Below are 21,787 nucleotides of genomic sequence, written 5' to 3'. Positions count from 1 at the left end.
TTTGGCGAAGGCTGAAAATAAAAAAGTAACAAAGCCTGAGGTATTATGTTACCAGCGAAAAGATGCTCCTACCGTAGCAAAAAAAAGGCGAATATGCTACTGTTTAAAAGACTCTGGCTGGAAAGTGGAGTGCCAACTGCCTCATTCTACCTTCCTCAACGTCTTTAAAAATTTGTATACTTTACTATACTTACAGTAAGATGATTCTTCCGTAGGGTATACAAATGGTCCCTAGCCCAAGCGTTATCCAAAACACTTGACTCAACCTGTCTGTCGCTAGTAGAATCGGGATATGAATCCCGTTTTCATGCACTGTGCTTCGCAGCATATTGGTAATGCATGTTGTCGTATGCGTTTATGTTACAAACATAAGGAATATTTTTATTTACAATATATTTTATCCTGTCCATATGTCTATGTTACTCTCTAGGGAGTAAATGTCGATAATTTTTAAATCAATTAAAACTGACTGTAAAATAACATGGTACGATATCTTTCAAAATTCTTTGCTTGTGTTAAAACAACATCAGCTCGTCTGTGGAAGAAAATTGCAACACTCTCCACTGTACTTATAGCTGTGCAGATTGTGATACCGCTATTCGTCAGGCCGATCTTCCGCAACAGATTTCTACCCACAAACCCGCAGATGACGACAGGGATCCCTATGAGACGGTGCTTCTGTAGGTAAGGAGAAGAAGAGAGAGAACCCGAGGCGATTGAGAAATCGCACAGCGACACACTGAGGCGTTGATTTGCTATCGACTTAGGACAGAATTCTTTGAATGTAGCACTGTTTTGACTCTCCGGAAAATGAGAACCTTCACGAGGAAAAAAGTGAATGAAAAACAGAAACAAAAAGGGTGATTACGTCCCAAAAGTGAACTGAAATAAGTGATACGAAATAAACTGTCTTCTTCTGGAGTTACAGCCTCTGTAAGACTACGGACAGCAGCTTCACAGACTGGTTTACTCCTCTCTTCTCAGGACCTCATCGTTTATCTTGGTCTCCCATGCTCTTCTTCCGTGCTCTTCGCCATCTTTTCTCTTGTTTGGTCTGTTGTAGTCGGACTCTGATGTATTGGTTGGTGTGCGCTCACGTTCTCCTTCCCTTCGACCTTGATACTCAGTTACAATCAGTCGCTCCCTATTTCGAAAACCGACTTGATTCCCAGCTTTCCTCTTACCCTCTCCGCTGTTTCCTATACTTTTTTGTCTTACTATCCATTTTCATCCTGAGTACTTGACCCATGATAATTCCCCTTTTAGTCAGATTTCTTTCGATATTTTCCTCCTCCTTTGGTACGCCTCTCTCTCTAGGATTTCACACGCATTTCTCATCTCATCTTCTAGCGCCCAGTATTTCCTCAGTATTTTCCTCTCTCCTTTCTCCAGTTGCAAACTACGTAGTTTGCAATTTCCGACGAGGACCGCGTTAATAATAAGTCTTCCTTGAAATGTGACGTGTAGCGTATTTTGAAATACGTTAAACGGCAGTATCCGATAAAAATACAAGTTCTTTGACTATCAGTGATTTTGGTTTTTCGTGCAGTAGCGCGTCCACATTAACCAACACCGACATCAGTTCCAGCTGAAATAGAAAATTCTTAACACTTAGCGTGCAGCTGACTAAATATCACGCCCCTTGAGGGAAATGAGAATGCGCAGTGGACGTAATATTACGTCACGCCAGTTATGACGATTTTCCGCAGTTAACAAAGAATTTTCTGTGATTTGTGCAGGCTTTGTAGATGGCAGTAGCGGTGTCACTTGAACAATTTATCGTTCTTGAAATCTTTGTTACTGCCTCATTTTTCGTAAGCATTAGGTGGCGTTATGGTTCTCTGTTTCGTGGGCTTTGTGTGTTTTTCTGTTAATTTTTTTTTTTCAAAATATGTAGTAAGGTGGAGAAACGTTTGGAGAAAATGATTTATAAAGACCTTGACGAATCTACATATGATGAAGACGAGTGTTTGTTGACGATTCATATTACACGTCATCTGGAAATTCTAGTATTTCTGTACTTTCTTTGAAGATGAGTTCCTGCATTCTTTTATCAATTTTCACGGATTGTGTTGTCGTGAAGGATTCTCCTTCAGGTACATCAGGAAATGAATGTGAGTATAAGAGTCCACTGAATGCCGTGTTGGGCTGTGTAACTCTCCATGTTACAATTTGCATCACACTGTACTACAATGTGAATACAAAATTTTGCTTTCATATTGTGTTTTGTACGTTTCTTCAGATGTAAATTGCTTGTAAAAGAGACATAAACAGAATGACTACGTGTTTGCTTACATATCTGAATACAAGACTTCCACCTCATGTTTTTCTGTGATGATTAATGTTTAAACTGAAGTTTCATCTGCATACTCAAACTTTCACACTAGGAACACCAAGATACAAGCTGTTACCAGGTGATTTTTTTATGTGGGGATACATAAGCGACAGAGTCTTTGTCCCGCCTATGGCAGTTATCCTTAAAGAGCTCAGAAATATCTTGATTCGAAAAAACAGCGACCTGTTCATTTATATGTGGAATGAAAAGGACTACCGTTTCGATGTTTCACGAGCAACAAATGGCGCTCATGTCGAATGTACGGTAATATGTCTTTGCGAACATAAAACTTCGAAGCTTCTTCTACGCAGTGACACACATAATGTGTTTCTATCTTTCAAGTTTATCTATAATAAACAAATAAAATTGGTTCTTTATTTTTGAATCAATCTGTACCGGTATGTATGCCCCCAGTTCAATCGGTAGCTTGAATTTTTAGTTTATTGTTGACATTCGAAAAGGTTGTACTTGTTTTGGAGTGCTTGGTGAACTTTTACTTTCTAAGATTTTTTGGCAAAAAAACAAAACCGTTACTTTACCTCAGCCATCTTATTTACCGGAAATGGCACCCTACGACTTCTTTCTATTACGGAGGCTGAAGAGAAACGAAAGGACGCTGTTCCGCTATCATTGATGAGATAAAAGCAGAATCGCTGAAGGAGCTGAACACCATAACGAAAAGTGAGTTCCAGAAGTGCTTCCAAGATTGGAAAATGCACTGTCACGAATGTGCCATATCTGAGGAAGTTTACTTTGAGGGGCATAATGTTGTTGTTGACGAATAAATAAAGATTATTTAAGAGAAACAAAAATTCCCGTTACTTTTGGTCAGACCTCAAATACGAAGCTTGTTTCCAAAAGGGCAAAGATTTGAGTAGAGCAGAGAAATTCCCTGTAACCAGAATAGTTCTCGTAAGCAAACAATAGTTGATATTTAGATTGCGTGGGCCTCACTCACATCGGTTACAAAAATTTAAGGTATTCCTCATTATTATCGTACAGTTGTCAGGAATTTAATTTTCGATTTGGTACATGTTGTCATAAAAATTATTTTTAAAGTATACAAATTATACTTCATGAGCAAATAACCCTCAATACAGATATATTTTGTTACATTTATTGCAAATGACTTCAGAGGACATGTTTAGCAATCAAAAATTTAGGGAATAACTTGTCTTTGTCTAACGTAGAGCATAACTTTGCATGTTTTAATTCTCTTCTGGACGTTCTAGAACGGGATTTAATTCAATTCATACATAATTATATTTTGGGTTTTTAAGAGATACTATTACACATATAGAAACTAATTTTTTCTAGTATTACTGAGATTTGGTTTAAAACACCGTTCATCATAAAGAACGTCTATGTTTTAGTCTCCATTCTCATTAGCTACTCGCACATCATTATCCTGTACCACAGTTTTGTAAAAAGGTGTTTGGTTCAATTCGAAGTCCATTTTAGAAAGTGGGAATAGCAATCATATTTCTTTGTCTGCTGTACACGACGACTATTTGATAAAACTTCTACTTGAGGCAAAATACGATCTTACATTACCACATTTCTGGTCATTTTGTGTTTGCGCACAGGTATCATTGCATTTGCAGTGATGATGTATGATGAATAATGAGAGGTTTAGACTAATTTTGAAGGTTTTTGACTTTGGAACATATTTGACTGAGTTCTTGCAAGCTGGCCCAGATAAAAACTCAATTCAGGGAGCGAAGTATTCCCTATGTCTCAAATACACTGTCATATTCCTTTGGGAGTGTTACAGTTTCAAGTTTTCGGATTTTTTTCTACAGTACCAGAAGACAAATTGCAGGCGTGTACAGGAAAGAATCATTCAATCTGAAATCCATATTGTGAAGCAAGCACACGCAAGGGAAATAAAATACAATTGTTTTTGTTTTCAGATGCACAACTGTCACAAAACAATCGCAGTATGGTTTTAAGACTGACTTGAAAAAACAACATGACACAGACATGAACTAACTTTCTTTGGATCCCTACCATCTTCACTCTCAAGCCACCTACAAAAATGTTTATTGTTTGGTGAACCAATTTTGCTCATGAATAATTATTCCCAACACATGATACCATAATTGGCCTGAATAATGCAACCTATTAATTTGCGACTTTGGTAAAGACTGATTCTGCATCAGTTCAAATTTTCAAATTTCACTTCTTGGTTGGTTGGGGGGAGGGAACCAAATACCGAGGTCATCGGTCCCATCAGACTAGGGAAGGACGGGAAGGAATTCGGCCGTGCCCTTTCGAAGGAACCATCCGGGTATTTGTCTGAAGCGATTTAGGGAACTTACGAAAAATCTAAATCAGGATGGCCGGACGCTGGTTTAAACCGTCGTCCTCCCGTATGCGAGTCCGGTCAACATCGACTGAAAGGAAGGCCTCGGCGCTTGTTGGTGACGTCACGTCAGCTAGGCAGAAACGCCTGGGCGTGCTTATCACTATAAATCTCTTATTTTTGGACAAAATGTTAGGTATTGTTTTGGATTCTGCAGTTTTATTTAGATGAAAGATTTTCTTAGTATCGTAAAACTACAAATGAAGATCATAGTTCTGTATTACTGAATTCTCTTTTGGAAATTGTAGTTCACATACCTGCAAATAATTTCAAAAAAAATGCCAAAAGTTGAACCCTAATTCGATTGTATTAGAGCTCATAACTTCGAATTTACACATCGTACTATTATTTTCAGTGGAAATCTTTGCTAAAACCTGACTTGTCACAACACAGCTAACTGTATGATCTTTACTCTGAAAAGCAGTCTTTGCCTACATACAGGTCAAATAAATCGTTCCTTCGAGTAAATAAAAAATAATGTAGAAAAAGCGATTTCGTGTATTCAATTGTGAATACTAGTTGCTGAACTGACCGGTCAAAATTCGTTTCCTACGTAAGACTGACGACACAAAACCAGTAGTGGTGCCTGGGTAAAATATCGTACAGGTCTTCAAAAGGTATAAACAAAGAATAAGGAACTACAAAAACTGAAAACATGGAACACTATCGGATTTACTTACTTTGGAATATTTGGTTGGTGAAAATGCATCCCTGTGAATGGCGGCAATCCACTTGCGACGAAGGTCTTCGTCGTTAGGAAACGAAAACACTTGGACCTTAGGGCCATTTGGCCAATTCCCGTTACAGCGAGGAACACAACACTTGTACACCATGGTGAAAACTCTCACTATAACTGCTGTAGACTAAAAAACACAATAAGTAAAACAAAAGGAACGGCACTGCACAACCAACACTACGATCATACGCCATGTGACATGCCTAGGCGTTGTGACGTCACTAACGACTGATGACGTAGCGCCAGGGCCTTCTATAGAGTCGGTGTTGGTCCAGTGCGCTAACTACTGCGCCACCTCGTTCGGTGTCAAATGTTCACTGTTACACGGCAATTTGACGTCACAATACGCAGTCAGATCAGTGCAAGAGAATTGATACTTTAAACTTCAAAGGGATTTGCTGTGTTTGGCGTAAAATGCTGGGTCAGACGACCTCTGTATAAGAGATACGGTGGTTATTGCAAGAAAATATTTACTTGTTAAGAGACACCAAGCTATTAGGTAGATCCTGCCAACTATAAATCATTTCTTAGAGTTTTTGGGCGTAGTACCTGCTGGAAACAAGCTTCACATACATATTTAAAGTAGAAAGTCTAATAAACCTAAAAATGTTTCGAATTCCCTACTACATGTTTGTACACACGAATTATAAACTTCATAAACTGATATTTCAGCCAGTCCACAGGCAACGGCAGCTGCTTACAAGACCACCACATTAAGTGTAAAGTGAGAGCATGCGGGCACTCACGTTGGATCTGGGCGTCGACTCGGCGCTGGATGGCGGCGAAGCTGAGCGGCGGCGGGGCGCTGTTGGAGGCGGCGCCGCAGGCGAAGCCGTAGAAGTCCGCGCAGGGGTCGGCGCGCCAGTCGACCGCGGCGAGCAGGCTGGAGGCGGCGTGCCGGCACGCCAGCGTCTCGCACACGCCGCCCCCGCCGCCCCCGCCGTCCAGCCGGCCGCGGCCCGCGCCGCTGCAGCCATCCTCCTCCTGCAGACACACATGCACAGATTAGATTAGTACTTGTTCCATAGATCATGAATGCGACACTTCGTAATGATGTGGAACGTGTCAGGTTAATAACAGGTGTCTATACAAGATATTACATTACACAAAATATTACATGACACTTGATATTTTTAATTAATTTTTTGTATGTGTGTGTGTGTGGGAGGGGGGGGGGGGTTGGGGAAATTACCCACTTACTATATCCAAAAAATCATCTAATGAGTAGGAGTTGCCATTAAGAAATTCTTTTAATTTCCTTTTAAATGCTATATGGCTATCTGCCAGGCTTTTGATGCTATTAGGTAAGTGACAAAAGACTTTTGTGGCAGCATAATTTACCCCCTTCTGAGCCAAAGATTTAACCTTGAATAGTGAAGATCATCCTTTCTTCTAGTGCTATTAGTTTTGAATTCGTTCGGATTGTTAATAAAAAATTTCACAAGTGAATATATATATTGTGAGGCTACAGTGAAGATCTCTAGCTCTTTAAATAAGTGTTTGCAGGATCATCTTGGATGAGCTCCAGCAATTATTCTGATTACACGCTTTTGTGCAATGAACACTCTTTTACTCAATGCTGAGTTACCCCAGAATATGATTCCATACTAAAGTAGAGAATGAAAATAGGCGTGGTAAGCTAATTTACTGAGATGTATATCGCCAAAATTTGCAATGACCCTAATAGCATAAGTAGCTGAACTCAAACGTTTCAGCAGATCCTCAGTGTGTTTTTTCCAGTTCAACCCCTCATACACCTAGAAATTTTGAATATTCTACCTTAGCTACCGATTTCTGATCGAAGTCTATATTTATTAATGGTGTCATTCCATTTACTGTGTGGAACTGTATATACTGTAGTTTGTCAAAGTTTAATGAGAGCACATTTGCAGGGAACCACTTAATGATTTTCTGAAAAACATCGTTTACAATTTCACCAGTTAATTCTTGTCTGTTGGGTGTGATAGCTATACTCGTATCACACGTGATACTTTGCAACTCAGTCTGCTGCTTCTCTCCGTAAAAAAGTCAGTTACAATACTAAATACCGGGCTAGTCCGAACTGCGCTGACAAATTATGACTGACCATACACGAACAGATTTCCGTGACGGGCCGTAGATATTTCAGGTAGTATCTTGAATCGCTGCAGTCCGCGCCCGTGCTTTAGTGCAGACCGATAGCCGCAGTTCTCGGAACCTACGATCCGGCCTGTCAACATATACACAGACGGGAGGATCCCTGCGATGGAGCCAAATTAGTGAGTTTTCGGCGTCGCGCTACTCCAGCAGAACGGCGTGCTCACGACAACTACCCCACAGTTTTTCTCACACGACATCAAAGAAATTGTTGAGTAAGAAAAATTGATTTTTACGTCAGGTACAGCTTCGTGATAAAGTCCCTGTCATTTCGCTAATGGTTGTACGGATCGCTATTAACTTGTGTTTGGTATATATTAGACATTATATTGTGCATATGAAATTTAGCTAATAAAGTGAATTTTTCTTTAGACTTGAGAGGAGCCCTCTATCTACCACCGATCTCGAGAAAATTGATGTTATGTATCACACTCTTTTACGATCGCGCGCACCAGCAATAAAGCTAGAATTAAATACTCATAACACACTTCCTACATCAAAAAACAGTGTGAGATATCGGAATGAGATTTTGGTAACTGATAGCACGCAAAGAAAAAGAGTATTTCGCCTGTGATAAACAAGTGGAACTTTCTCGTCTACCGCGATATGCGAGTAACTGCAGACTTCTGTAATAGAATGAGATAATTTTTTTAAGAGTGATCGGTATATGATGAAATGAGAATGAAGGTGACTTTGCAACAAGATATCCGAAGAAATTACACATTCACATTTATACCGCGAATGTTTTCTTTCATAAGCTTTTGACCTAGTCTGCCCCCAGTTCGTCATTTAATAAACGACTGTTTCAGGATTCTGTCGCATTTGCAACTTCATTAGGATTTTATAAAGGTGACAGTGTGTGAATTCCCCTCTGTTCTGACAAAAGAGGCAAATTTTAACATGGCAACAAGAGGAATATAGGTCATATTCGACCAGGTGAATGAATGTTTTTCCTGTTACAGGAAGTTTTAATCGTTGTAGGTCTAATACACGAGGTGGACCAATGACCACATTGAAAAACTTATAGAACTGTACTGTGAAATATCTCGTTTTGGAAAACTGACGTGTACATTATACAGACAAGAAAGTAAATATTGAGACATACAATGAGATGGTTCAAAAGTTTGTAGACAGTGGAGCAAAGTCTTATAAAAACTAACAACATTGCCAGACGAGGAAACATCTCATAAATATGAGAGCAGGAAGCTTTTCTTGATGTGAGCGAAAGTAGGACATAATTTATCGTAAGTAACATCAACACCTTTTGTAACAATCTGTTTTTAGTTGCAGGTAGCAGGTCAGGCTGTAAATATGTTTCATTGCAGAACAGTGCTGATGCTCTATTTCAACAGGTCGAAACGGTTTGTTCAGAAAAATTCGCATTTCCTTGTAAATGTAGAGAGGCTTTTAAAATACCATCAATAATTTATGAAATAATCTCAGAAAGTTGTAGGTTTCTTGAAGGAACCGTAAAACAGACGGAGAGGGGGGAGGGGGGGATGAGCTGTATATAACTGTGTTGTCTGTTATTCAACAGGTATTATGAATTACTGTACTTTACGAAAGCTCAAACAGCCAGTGACTGCCAAAGTTTTCTTCCTAGAATCGTCCATGCTTTCTCTCTAAGATATAAACTACTTTCAAAGTGCAAAAATATGGTACAATAAATAAAATGCGTATTAGACGTCTCGCCGTACAACGTACTTGCGGTGAGGCAATGGCAACTACTGAAAGCCGTCGCTCTTGGTCTCTGGCCTGCCATGCACGCACGGCAGTCCTGGGTCCGCTGATAAATCACAAAAGTCCACTGATTTGCCCCCACAACCAACGGATCCGGTCTGCTGTCATATAGGAGAGGTAGATGCGACGGGCAAGGACTGAACGTTCGTGGGAAACGACGGACCACAGATTGGCGAGCCAGATAGTCAGAGACACCCGTGAAATTGGCCTGCGGTTCTGGCGCGGCGCGAAAATTCTCTCGTGTACGACCAGCTAAAAGCTGAGAGTCTTTTCAGAGCTATTTTCTATGTATTTTGGAGTAAGGGGCCAGTGGTGGTTTCTACAGACTACGTGCACCTCGTTTGTTTTCTCACCAGTTATTACAACAACAGATTAGGTTAGGTTATAGCAGCTCGCCAAGTGGTACGCGGATCAGCCACCTGTGTAATATTGTAGTTAAGAGTGTTAACGCAGCATTCAGTTACACCGTTGTCTGCTGTAGCGATGAGATGGATAGATACATGCTGTAGTACAAAGCAACGTTTTACAGTATTCAACGTGATGGGAACCGAACTCCTTTCACAACACACCCAGACAGACGAAGTACGGGCTGATTCAAAAAGAGATACGAAATTTATTTATTACTGACAAACTATGAAAGAGAGAAACACTTGATAGAGGACGGTTCAAAGTTTTGACACAGCTGTGCTGTTGTTTTTTGCAGCGGCATGGTGACTACACACAAGAGAAATCATTTTGTGTGTTGGAATTTGCGCATAGTCACTCCACTGTTCAAGCGGCACGTGAATTCCGCCGTCCATTCGGCAAGAAGCCACCTCTGCACAAGCAGATTTACGACTGGCGTATAAAATTATTGGAAGTTGGTTGCATATGCGAAGGGAAGAGCACTAGTCGGGCACGTGCGTCTGATGAAAATGTCGAACGCATGCGAGGTGCATTCACACGGAGCGCTCGAAAGTCCACGAGACGAGCAGACCAGGAACTTGAGCTTCGTCATACAATTGTGTGACGTGTCCTGAAACGACGCCAACATGTGTAACCTAACAAGTTGCAGTTACTACGGCAATTGCTTACCGGTGACCATAAAACAAGTTACGAATTTTGTAACTCACTTCTCCAGGACATGGCAGAGGACATTTTTTCTGGACGACTCATTTTTTTCGAACGAATCGATGTTTCACCAAACTGGGTAAAGTAAATCGCCACAGTGTAATAATTTAGGGGTCACAAAATCCAAGCGTCGTCGTCGAAACTGTGACAGAAATGTCGTACCTGGACATGCTGCAAAATTGGTTGTTACCTCAACTTCACTAACGTTCCAATGACTTCATTTTTGTGTAAGATGGCGCCACGCCTCTCTTCCCCCCTTTCTTCCCTCCACAATCCCACAACATTGCATTTGGAGGGAGACGTGGAGGACAAGATCTTGTTCATTGTTTCTGGCCTGCCAGGCCATCAAACCTCACACCTTGCGATTTTCTGTGGCCGTACACAAAAGACCGAGTCTTTGTCCCATCTATGGCAGCTAGTCTTCAGAAGCTCAGAAATCAAATTCTTGAAGCTATCGATTTAATAGACAGGGACCAGTTGATTCGTATTTGGAATGAAATGGACCACGGTTTCGACGCTTCTCGAGCAACATGGTTCCATGTCGAATGTGTGGTATAGTGTATGCGCGAACGGAATCTCCCTCTATCCACTGACATGCGCAGTGTGTTTCTGTCTTTCATATGTTATCTGTACTAAACGATTCAAATCTGTTCCTTCTTTCTGAATCAACCTCTACCGGCATATATAAGCCCCCAGTTCAAACAGTAGCCATCGGAATCGTGCACTCGTTCGGCGCAGTCTCCACCTCAGTGATCAGTCAAATGAAATGCTGAGTATCTACAGCTTCATCGAGCAGCACAGTCAACTAGGCGAGGCCGCTGTTCAGCGAGCCCTGACGGTTCCAGGCTCCGAACTGGTACTGCAGAAACGACGATTCTCGTTGCGTGGCGTCTACTGATACTCCAGCCAGTCCTCAAGAGTCCTGGGTTCGAGGCCCCGTCGCGGCCAGGTTACGCCAGTCTAGTTGTGGCTCAGTGAGCTGTGTACCGGTCACCTTTCGCGCATCAGCAAGGGCGCCGTCGCCGCCAACCGCTGTTACACCGACTCACTATACCGCTACCTCAGTGAACTCATTTTCTGTTGCCAGCCATAGTCATCACTATACCACAGCCGTCCTCCCTCTGTATGAAAAACGTTGAATTATACCGAATGTTCTATTGAGCCATCATTCTTCACACCGCGCTCGCCATGGCATTCCGCAGACGCCATTCTGGAGTCAAAAGCGGCCAGCCTGCAACACTGGTGCCAGTGTCATGATCAACACAAACACGACACCATTAAACCTCATTTATCTTTGTATCTATAGTACACCGAAATTGTCTGCACAGCAGTGCAAATGTCGATGGTATACGTTGTGTTGTTTGGAAATAATTTGTATCGTGCACTCACGGTACTTCCTGTTTGCCCTGTTACTTTTCAGCATCAATTCTGCATTCAGTACTGCTCGGCTCTGTCTTTGGTTTCTTTTTACGAAAGTTTTAGTTGTACATTAACAGTGATACAGCAGTATTTATTCATGAAGAGCGGTAAGAATTGCAGACGCAAAAGCACTGCGATTTGTGTGAAGTATCACAACGTGAAAGGATGTTAAATTATATTCAGGCGTTTGAGATATCACTCTGTGAGGGTGGTGTAGGAGTTCTGCGATTTTACAGTGGAGACGGTTGACCCAGGATATGGAGTGAGGCTGCCAGTCGTTTACGTACTTGCAACAGTAGTACCGTAGCATGATAATCCCCCTCCCCCCTCTCTTTCTCTCTCGGATACTGTCACCCAATACTAGAAGCTAAGAATGCCAATAACGACAGAAGCCTGCCTTGCGGGGGCGATTCTATGACCAAACGCAACGCCATGGAATAGACAATGGAGTCTGACGAAAGACGATTGTTTTTATGCCTCAGGCATTCTACAATCACCCCTTCCTCCGCCCCCTCCCCCCCCCCCCTCCCTCTCACTTGAGTACCACGCACAGAACGTTCGAACAGCCAAGTGAAACTATCAGGATAGTCCTTCTTCAGGATGTTGTTCGGCTCGTGCATCACACTGGCTTAATGTCAGCTATAATGTCAAAGTGTTCACTTTTTATTTGAACTTCACTTTGTCGTTCTCTGATTGGTTCATATTGAGAACACTAACTCTCGTCACCTGTGATGATTTTTTCTGGAAAGGAATTGCCCACATATTGCCTTTCAATGAAGTCACAACAGACGACCACGCATGAGTCAAAACATCCCGTTCAATGAGTAGACATACATTTTAGTAGTCGACCACTTAAATTAGCAGCTGTTCTTGCAGTTTGTCTACACAGGTTCCAGAAAGGTGAGCACTAGAATTTCCTACGTTTGAAATTTAGCAACGACACCAGAACATTTAGTATGTCAGGAAGTCTCAAGCATCACGGTGTAGCTAATATTGCTTTCCTTTATCTACACCAGCACAGTAATTACATTTTTTAATGAAATGCACGCCTTTCCTTCTGTTAAAACTACCACGCTGAGAGGCCATGATCCATACTTAAAACAGGAGACCGAAATCTCTAATAGTATGGAACAGTGGCAGGAGAATCCTTAGTCGTAGTGTGACACATTTCTGTGCATTTTAAAAAATAATGGCTCTGAGCACTATGGGACTCAACTGCTGTGGTCATCAGTCCCCTAGAACTTAGAACTACTTAAACCTAACTAACCTAAGGACATCAGACACATCCATGCCCGAGGCAGGATTCGAACCTGCGACCGTAGCAGTCGCACGGTTCCTGACTGCGCGCCTAGAACCGCGAGACCACCGCGGCCGGCCTGTGCATTTTAAAGACAGGCATACATCACGTAGGGTGATGTTCATATGGAGCGTGAGGCTCGGTAACGAGTAACACAAGGGCTTAAATAGAGACAGTAGAGTCAGGAATTTGAGACACTGACAGATCGGACACCATACATCACATTCTCTATTTTGTCTTCTTTTGTTCTTTTTATTAATTAATTAATTTGTTTCACTTAACTGAAATGGAAAATTTGTTGAAAATGTGACCTGCTGCAGAATACTGAAAAGAACATAGTCACTTTGCAGCAAAATGGTAAAATATAGAGGACAAAATATACGGGAACGCAGTTAATAGAGTAGAATGAGATGCATTCCGAATGCAGTGCAATAGATAGTCTGTTACGAAAGAGATTCTACCAAACGTGCATCTATACCTCTAATGTTCATAAGACGCATCTTACTCTTGACATTGGTAGTGCATCATTAAATAATTACATAGAAAGTGTCACTTTTTGCCACATTGATAGTTAGCTCAAGAAATTCACAGCAATTTAAGACAGTATTACAACGTATCCCTGCCTAGGTTGAAATTTATTGTGCCAGTATGAGACATAGGTTGAATAGAACTGGTGACAAGTGGGACAGCTCGTCTGAAGTACATTCAAAGTCTGATACCTAATGGCTATATAGCTATTGCACAGTTTTCAGAGATTTTACGTTATGAGACATGGGTAGCCATATGTGCCCATAATGTCCGTATAGAACAATGTGCATTGTTGCCAAATTTATTCAAGATGGCGGCTCTCTCTGCCTGATAGGTGTGGAGACATCGCATTGATGACATTGCCACCCTCCCTTCTACCCCCTCCCTCACTTCCTGTACCCTCCTTCACTTCCCCTCTCTTCCCCAAGTCCCCTCCCCTCCCCAACATGTGAAATGGTGGTAGAAAGATGCAATCTGTCCTGAGCTACTGGAGAGGAAGAGTATAAGATACTGTCTTTATATATATATATACCTTATTTATTTTTTAGGGTGTTTTCCTGCTGCTGGATTGTCCTACAGCTGCCTTGACTCTTCACCAGCTCCCAACCACACTTTCCACTGGAACTGCTCCCTGCTGTTTTCCATCGCACGTGTGTATTTTTTTCGAAGTTTAAAGACTGATTGCTCTAGTCCACTATATCGCCAGCAGAGGATGCTGGAAAGTATCCTACAGCCACCCCATCCCACTTTTGTGGGGTGTATGTATGTTCATCTTGTTGTGTGCCCTAGTCTACATAGCATTCGAAACTGGTGGGAAACTGTCAAACAGCTGCTGCCAGAAGAAATGCCTCTGTCCGATATGCATGTATACAATTGCTGAGGAAGCTGTACACAATAACAATGGATAGAACGAAGAACGTTCACTGTAGTGTAGGAAGAGTTGCCTCAATACTGATCTTCAGATAACATAACTGCTGAGGAACACAGGCACAGATATATAGTAAGAAAAGATAGGACAGCAAACTATCAGTGAAACGTACGAAAAGTAGCCTGCTACCGACCAGCTAAGCAACTTGTACACAGCGACATGAAAGAAACAGGGCAGTAAACTATCACTGAAGCGTAGGAAGGCCAATACACACACCACAATTGACAGAAAACGCATCATTGCTCTTGTTACACATCGATATTGTGAAAAACCCACCGCTCGTGAACAATGGATCAAAATGTAACATCTGCGTTGGGAATTGAGAAAAATCTTTGTAATAACACAACTACCGCTAAAACTAACCCCAAAAGATCTCGTCACGAGATAGTGGCAGCAGCTGCATGTGTTTCAACTTGGTGTGTGGATACAGATTAAGAAGCTTAGGACCAGCCTTACCTTCTACCTTCCCTACCTCTTCTCCTTCCTCCCCCCCCCCCCCCCCACCCCCATAGGTATGGATCCAGTTTTCCAGGCCTGTTCTGACATGACGCTGATGGTGCACAAAGAGCTCTGTCTGTTGGCCGTGTGCCGGCCTTGGTGGCCGAGCGGTTCTAGGCGCTACAGTCTGGAACCGCGCGACCGCTACGGTCGCAGGTTCGAATCCTGCCTCGGGCATGGATGTGCTGTGATGTCCTTAGGTTAGTTAGGTTTAAGTAGTTCTAATTTCTAGGGGACTGATAACCTCAGAAGTTAAGTCCCCATAGTGCTCACAGCCATTTGAACCATTTTGTTGGCCGTGTTTCTATTGTTTCTGGTCTGCAGAAATCGGTCACAGATGGACAAAAGACTTCTCGGAAATACTGGCCCCAATGGAACAATTGTGAGATGCGTATTTGTCACGGATGAAGAACTTAATGGTAAACAGAGGCATGCTTTCAAACGTTCTGGATTTGCTGGCGCTGTCTGAAAGTGGTCCTCAGCTACGTAAAATCAGTCTTATCTCGGAAAAACGTTGAAATAACACGTCCTATGGGGAATTGGACACTCTCAGATCTATACACTAATTATCACTCTGTGCGCCGATCCGCCCACTCTGTCCCCAACAGGTGGAGAGCAGTGTCTTCACTATCTAGCCTCCACCAATGCAGTTGCTTATAACGCATCCTCTCTCACATTTATCTACTTCTTCATTTCAACTGTCTAAAGGCTGTCTGGTAGAGGTTTCAGGCGCTCAACTATACCGAATAACACCTTTGAGTGTGTGTTCTCGTATAACGAGGAAGGACGAGATACCTGCTGTACAGATTGCACAGGAATAGATGGTGGAGGAATTTACACGGGTCACGTGCTGCCCATGAAGTAACACATTGCATGTCTGCCTAAAGGTTTGTCGTTCTTCTCAGCTCAACTGCCATAATGTCACGTCATTTATTTAAAAATTGACTGAGTAAACATGAACACTCATTTGCTGCATGAAATATTACCATCGCGTATTCCGCAGGTGTGATTCTTATGATTGCTACACCGAATATTGTGCTGACTGACGTCATTTCTCATCGTATTACGAGTGTAGTCTTACGGTTTTAAAACGATTACTCTGACAATGCAAATTGTGGATATAGAACTAAGTCAATGACATCTCCAAAATAAGTATAAAGTAACCCTCCATGTGCGATTTTTATGTTTACTATAGTGAATATTATACCGACAGACCTCACCTTATATCGTGTAAAGGGCACAGTCCCACGCTTTTAAAACGAGTACTGTGATGGCAGCAGTGCCAACAATGGATATAAATAATGAAATCTCCATCCAATGAACTTACGTTTTCTACAATGAATATTGGGCTGAGAATATTGAATCTTTCGTTGAATATATTACAAAGTAAGCAGAACCAACCAAAAATCACTAACACACATTCAGCTAGCTAGTTCCATCCACTATGGTGAGTAGAAGATTTCACAAAGAAGATACTGCTGATAGGATCAAACCAAAATCATGACCACTGTTGAATGAACATTCTGAGACGGGTAGACGTGTTTTTCTTGTGACTGTACCTGTGTGTCCTGAGAGGAGAGAGACGTAATCCTCTAACAAGCAAGTAACTACTTTAAAAAAAATCACAATAGCAATGTCTATGTTATGCTACTGGTGCCTCCTGGCTTTGGTTCAATAGGAAGACAAAACACTGTCATAACATCACATATATATGGAAAAAAACTTTCACCAGAACTGTGAATGTGTCTTTACCTCGATGTGTGGCTAAAGACTAAGCAGCTTAGAACCATTCTTACCTCCTATCCAACCTCTATTCATCCCTCCCCCTCCCACTCACAGAGTTACCGAGGCCTGTTCCAAACTGTCACTGAACGCACAGAAGAGGTCCTCCACCGCAGGTGTTCTGTTTTGGTCAGCATTTGGATGACAATGGTACCCTGTTACCAGTCTGCAGCTGGACCCTCCTGTGGGTAGTGGTTCTGCTTGCCCAGCTCGTCCTAAGCTCTCACTGATCGTACAAAAAGAAAGTCATCGGCTGGCAATGGTCTGCTTTGGTCAGTGTTTGGTCGACATTGATATACTGTTTCAGATCTACAGAAATCAAATGTATTTCTAGGAAATGCCGACCCCTGGAACGATAGCAAAATACTTTACCACTCATCACGGATGGAGCAAAAACCGCTCTCTGGAAGAAGAAAGGCCAACAGTTTGCTATGGCCCGCCACTATGACTCGTGGTAGCAAGAGGAAGCTCCAGTAGCTGCACTCGCCAGAGGGGCGCCGCTGTGACCAATAGCTGTTGAGGTCGCTACAGGTGGTCGATATTCAATATATCGGTGCCAACCTGCCCCACTGCCACAGGCACTTCCAGCACCCTCCCATAGACTTCCTGCTCTCCTATTCGCTGAACACTCAAAATTAGTGTCTGTGGAAGTGAGTATTATATTTCAGATGCCTAAATATCACAACAGAACAGCGGCATTCACGCTATCTTTTCGCTATTGGAAAAATAGTCCTTTTTACACACAACAGAAAGCTACAATTCACTTTGCTTCCCTCCTCATTATTTCATAACACCCAACTAAGTGAAACTCAGTCTATGAACTGTTGTTGATGATGGGTGAGCAAACTGCCTTTGTCAAGTTCCAAACAGTATATCTTATACATGTGTTAACTTATCACACACCTCTTAAAGTGCTGTGTACAAAATCAATAACACATCCTGAATTAATCAGAAACTTCCACTATTTTGGTATGAAAACTATCGATCACTGCAGAAAATTCCTTGTTATTTCGAGACATCTATTTGAATAAAACTAAGGACTTTAATCTCTGAAAACATTCAGTCTACTGAGACATCCATGTTACAAGCTGTTGTGTGAGGAAATGTCCAGTGGAACAGTTGTATCTAACATCAACTTGCCCCTTATTAGCGACCAGCTACTAAAATATAAATAAATTAACAACAAACCAATTTGTGACGATAGTAAAGCAGTCATGGTTCCACGAAAAGAAATTCAACTGATTTCTTTTAGTCTGATTGACAAATTTGTATAGTTGAGTTCGTTCCTCATGTTCAAAAGTAGTGTGTCTGGAAGTCTTGTAAATACATTGTAGTGCATGTGGGTATTACATGAATTTCAGCTGCATGAAATATCAATACAGAACAGTATCTTTCATGCTATTTATTTGCATACTGAAGAAAAAAACTCGTCAAACGGTGAAAAACAATGAACTATAAAAATCTCTCTAACGTCTAAGATTTTTAGTGTGTCTCTCTCTTCCAATGAGCCACAAACAAATACTGTCCATGTGTTGATATCATACACATGTATTGGTAGATTTCAGGAGATGGTCAATGATCGAAGTTACTTGCACAAGCCAGTGTAAAGTTTTGTTGCCTGTACTGGAAGAAGACTATATCAAATGGTGTTTTTTTTTTTTTTTTTTGTTTTTGTTTTTTTTTTTTTTTTGCTGTAACACATCAATGTAAGACTACAACTTTGACATTCTCTTTTCTACGTCAGGTGCTAAGCTGACATAAATACATTTTGAACCATTGGCGCAAACAAAAAGCTGGACATCACATGATGTAGGGTGTGCTACCACATGATGTAGGGTGTGCTGCTCTCACAACACGGACAGAGGGTCATGAAAATAACAGACAGAGGTAGTTCTTCTTATTGACAAAAATGAAACTATGCCAGTTTGTCCACCAAACTGAAAGAAATCAGTTGTATCTGTTCTCATAGAACCTTGACTGTTCTATTATCATTGTACATGTGGTATTGTAACAGCTGGTCCCTTATAAGAGGTAAGTTGAAGTTAGATGCAACTGTTCCACTGAATATTTTCGTCACACAACAGTTTATAATGTAGATCTTTTGGTAGGCTGAATGTTTTTGGAGATTAAAGTTGTCACTTTTACTCAGATGAAATAGCAATGACATTCTTTGATGATTGGCAGTTTTCACTCCAAAATAGTGGAAGTTTTAGATTCATTTAGTGTATGTTGTCGATTTAATAAACAGTTGACAACTACAAGAGATATGAACCTTCCTGGCAGATTAAAACTGTGTGCCGGACCGAGACTCGAACTCGGGAACTCGGGACCTTTGCCTTCCGCGGGAAAGTGCTCTACTATCCGAGCTACCCAAGCACGACTCACGCCCCGTCCTCACAGCTTTACTTCTGCCAGTAGCTCGTCTCCTACCTTCCAAACTTTACAGAAGCTCTCCTGCGTACCTTGCAGACATAAGGTGGAGGTTCACGGATGTTTTGGGGTGGCATTATGTGAGGCCGACGTACGCCGTTGGCAGTCATGGAAGGCGCCGTAACGGCTGTACAATACGTGAAAGCCATACATCCTTAGACCGATACTGTAAGCATATCGGCTGCTTCCTGCGAGGCATTCGTCTTCATAGACGACAATTCGTTCGCCCATCCTGCACATATTGTGAATGACTTCCTTCAGGATAACGGTATTGCTCGACTAGAGTGGCCAGCATGTTCTCCAGTCATGAACCCTATCGAGCATGCCTGGGGTAGATTGAAAAGGTCTGTTTATGGACGACGTCACCCACCAACCACTCTGAGGGATCTACGCCGAAACGCCGAAACTGGACCGACAGTGCATTGATGTAGTATGCCACGACGAATACAGGAATGCATCAATGCAAGAGGGCGTGCTCCTGGGTATTAGAGGTAACGGTGTGTACAGCAATCTGGACCACGTAGAACATGCAATGTGTGGTTCTCATGAGCAATAAAAAGAGCGGAAATTATGTTTATGTTCATCTCTATTCCAATTTTCTGTACAGGTTTCGGAGCTCTCGGAACCGAGGTGATGCAAAACTTTTCTTGATGTGTGTTGTTTAAAGCACTAAATCTAAATGTGATCGTATTTGTTAAGGTATGCTGTTAATGTTAGCAGGAAATGCGATTTGCGTGTATGAGATCCTCTAATGGCCAATGACTTAGATGGCTAAACCTTAACAAATTATAATAGCAAAAAGAGAAACTTGCAGACTAAACTCGTTCCTGTTTATATTCTTCTGAAATATTGACAATGGTAGTTGCATGTATTTGTTTCCCAATGTTCCGTTATTTCAACTGTAAATAATAGAAATATCATTCGGTGATAAAGCGCTCTTGAAATGAATCGCCATGTTGTTTTCTACTGAATTCTGACAACTCTGATTACACAGCTCTAATTTTTGTGTAGCGAGAAATAGCAGCTGTATGATCATCACAGAAACGCAGTGAATTATGACAACGAGTTTCCAACAGTATTCATTTCAGCGCATTTGTGGTCGCGGGTGAGGTACGGCTACAAATTTGTGTGAGCACAACACGGGACGAGGCTGCGCCTAATGGCAGCGATAACACGCCGAAGTTGGCGAAGCGCGAGCGCTTTTGTTCTGTTTCACGGAATGTGTAGCGCGGCAGATGCCGGGCTGCGGTTTAATCGGGGAACAGTTGAATGCCGCTAGCTGCAGCATGCGCAAAACGCCAGGCGGGCAGCATGGGCCGTGTCAGTGCCTCCCAACAGTGCATGCGGAGGCGGGATGGGGAGTGTGGCTGGGGGGTGGGGGAGGGGGGGGGGAGGGGGAGGAAGGAGAGGGGGTTCCTAGGCAAGGCGAGATATGCCAGGAGCTCTCCCGCAACTCTGCTCAGTCTCGTTCTGCATTCGACGCACGTACTAATGCAAATATGGTTTTACGCACAGTCTAAAACGACAGGATTATTCATCCATGTCAAAAACATGCAAATCTGTTCCCAAGAAGCCTTCCTGTGCTTAGCAGTGGTAAACTACTGCGCTGGCCATTACAGTTGCAACGTGGGGTAGGGTAACAAATAACGAGATCTTACGCATGATGTGTTTACAACATACTCGTAGTAAGAATAATGCCTTGATTACATAGTGTCCAGTCATGATGACGCGGCCACCGCCTATGTTTGACGTCAACGCGCAGTAATGCCTCACAAACGGCAGATGGCAGCACAAGCAGTGTGTGTGTGTGTGTGTGTGTGTGTGTGTGTGTGTGTCTGGAGGATACGGAAAACAGGGCAGTTGCTTTCGTAATGCAGAAACGGAGCCACGGACACGATCATTGGCTTTTAAGACAAGGATGGAAAAATTTCCGAAGCGGCTAAGTTTGTAAACTGTTCGCGTCCACCGTGGTTAAATGGCGCTATCCAAAACGATGCCGAGGCAACAGGGGTGAACGATGGCTGCGGAGACGTGTTCGGGCAAATAGACATGCAACCGTTGAGCGACTGTCCACCCAGATGAGCCAATGGATTCTACCATGTCTCCTCAACAACCGTTCAGCAAACGTTGTTGCATATGGGAATCCGCAGCAAGCACCTGGTTTATGCACCCATTCCGACGGCTGCTCATCGGCGACGAAGGCAGGAATTTGCACGCAGATACCTCAGCTGAACTTCAGTTGAGTGCCGACAGGTGACCTGGCCAGATCTTCATCGAAGACGATGAGTTGGCGTGAAACGTCCGAAAGAAAACACCCTGCAATAATCGTCAGAATGGTCCAAGCCAGAGAAGGGAGCGTTATGGTCCGGGGAATATTTTCGTGGAATTCCCTGCGTGATCTCGTCATTCTGGAAGGCATAATGGATCAACAAAAGTTTGCGTATATTCTTGGGAGACTGCCGCGGTAGCCGAGCGGTTCTAGG

The 21,787-nt window shown here is 42.4% G+C and overlaps 1 protein-coding gene across 1 annotated transcript in view; it reads right to left on the bottom strand.

The window, feature by feature from the left end:
- Nucleotides 1–21,787, bottom strand: part of LOC124613599 (endothelin-converting enzyme-like 1) — a 326,983-nt gene that overhangs the window by 281,542 nt on the left and 23,654 nt on the right. Inside the window, exon 2 of the mRNA XM_047142314.1 lies at nt 6,183–6,348. Within this exon, the coding sequence (XP_046998270.1) occupies nt 6,183–6,348 (166 nt within the window). The remainder of the gene's footprint in view (nt 1–6,182; nt 6,349–21,787) is intronic.

This window comes from Schistocerca americana, chromosome 4, assembly GCF_021461395.2.
Source record: "Schistocerca americana isolate TAMUIC-IGC-003095 chromosome 4, iqSchAmer2.1, whole genome shotgun sequence".
NCBI classification, from domain to species: Eukaryota; Metazoa; Arthropoda; class Insecta; order Orthoptera; family Acrididae; genus Schistocerca; species Schistocerca americana.
Note: the sequence above shows the minus strand (reverse complement) of the source record. Positions and strands in the feature narration are given on the sequence as shown.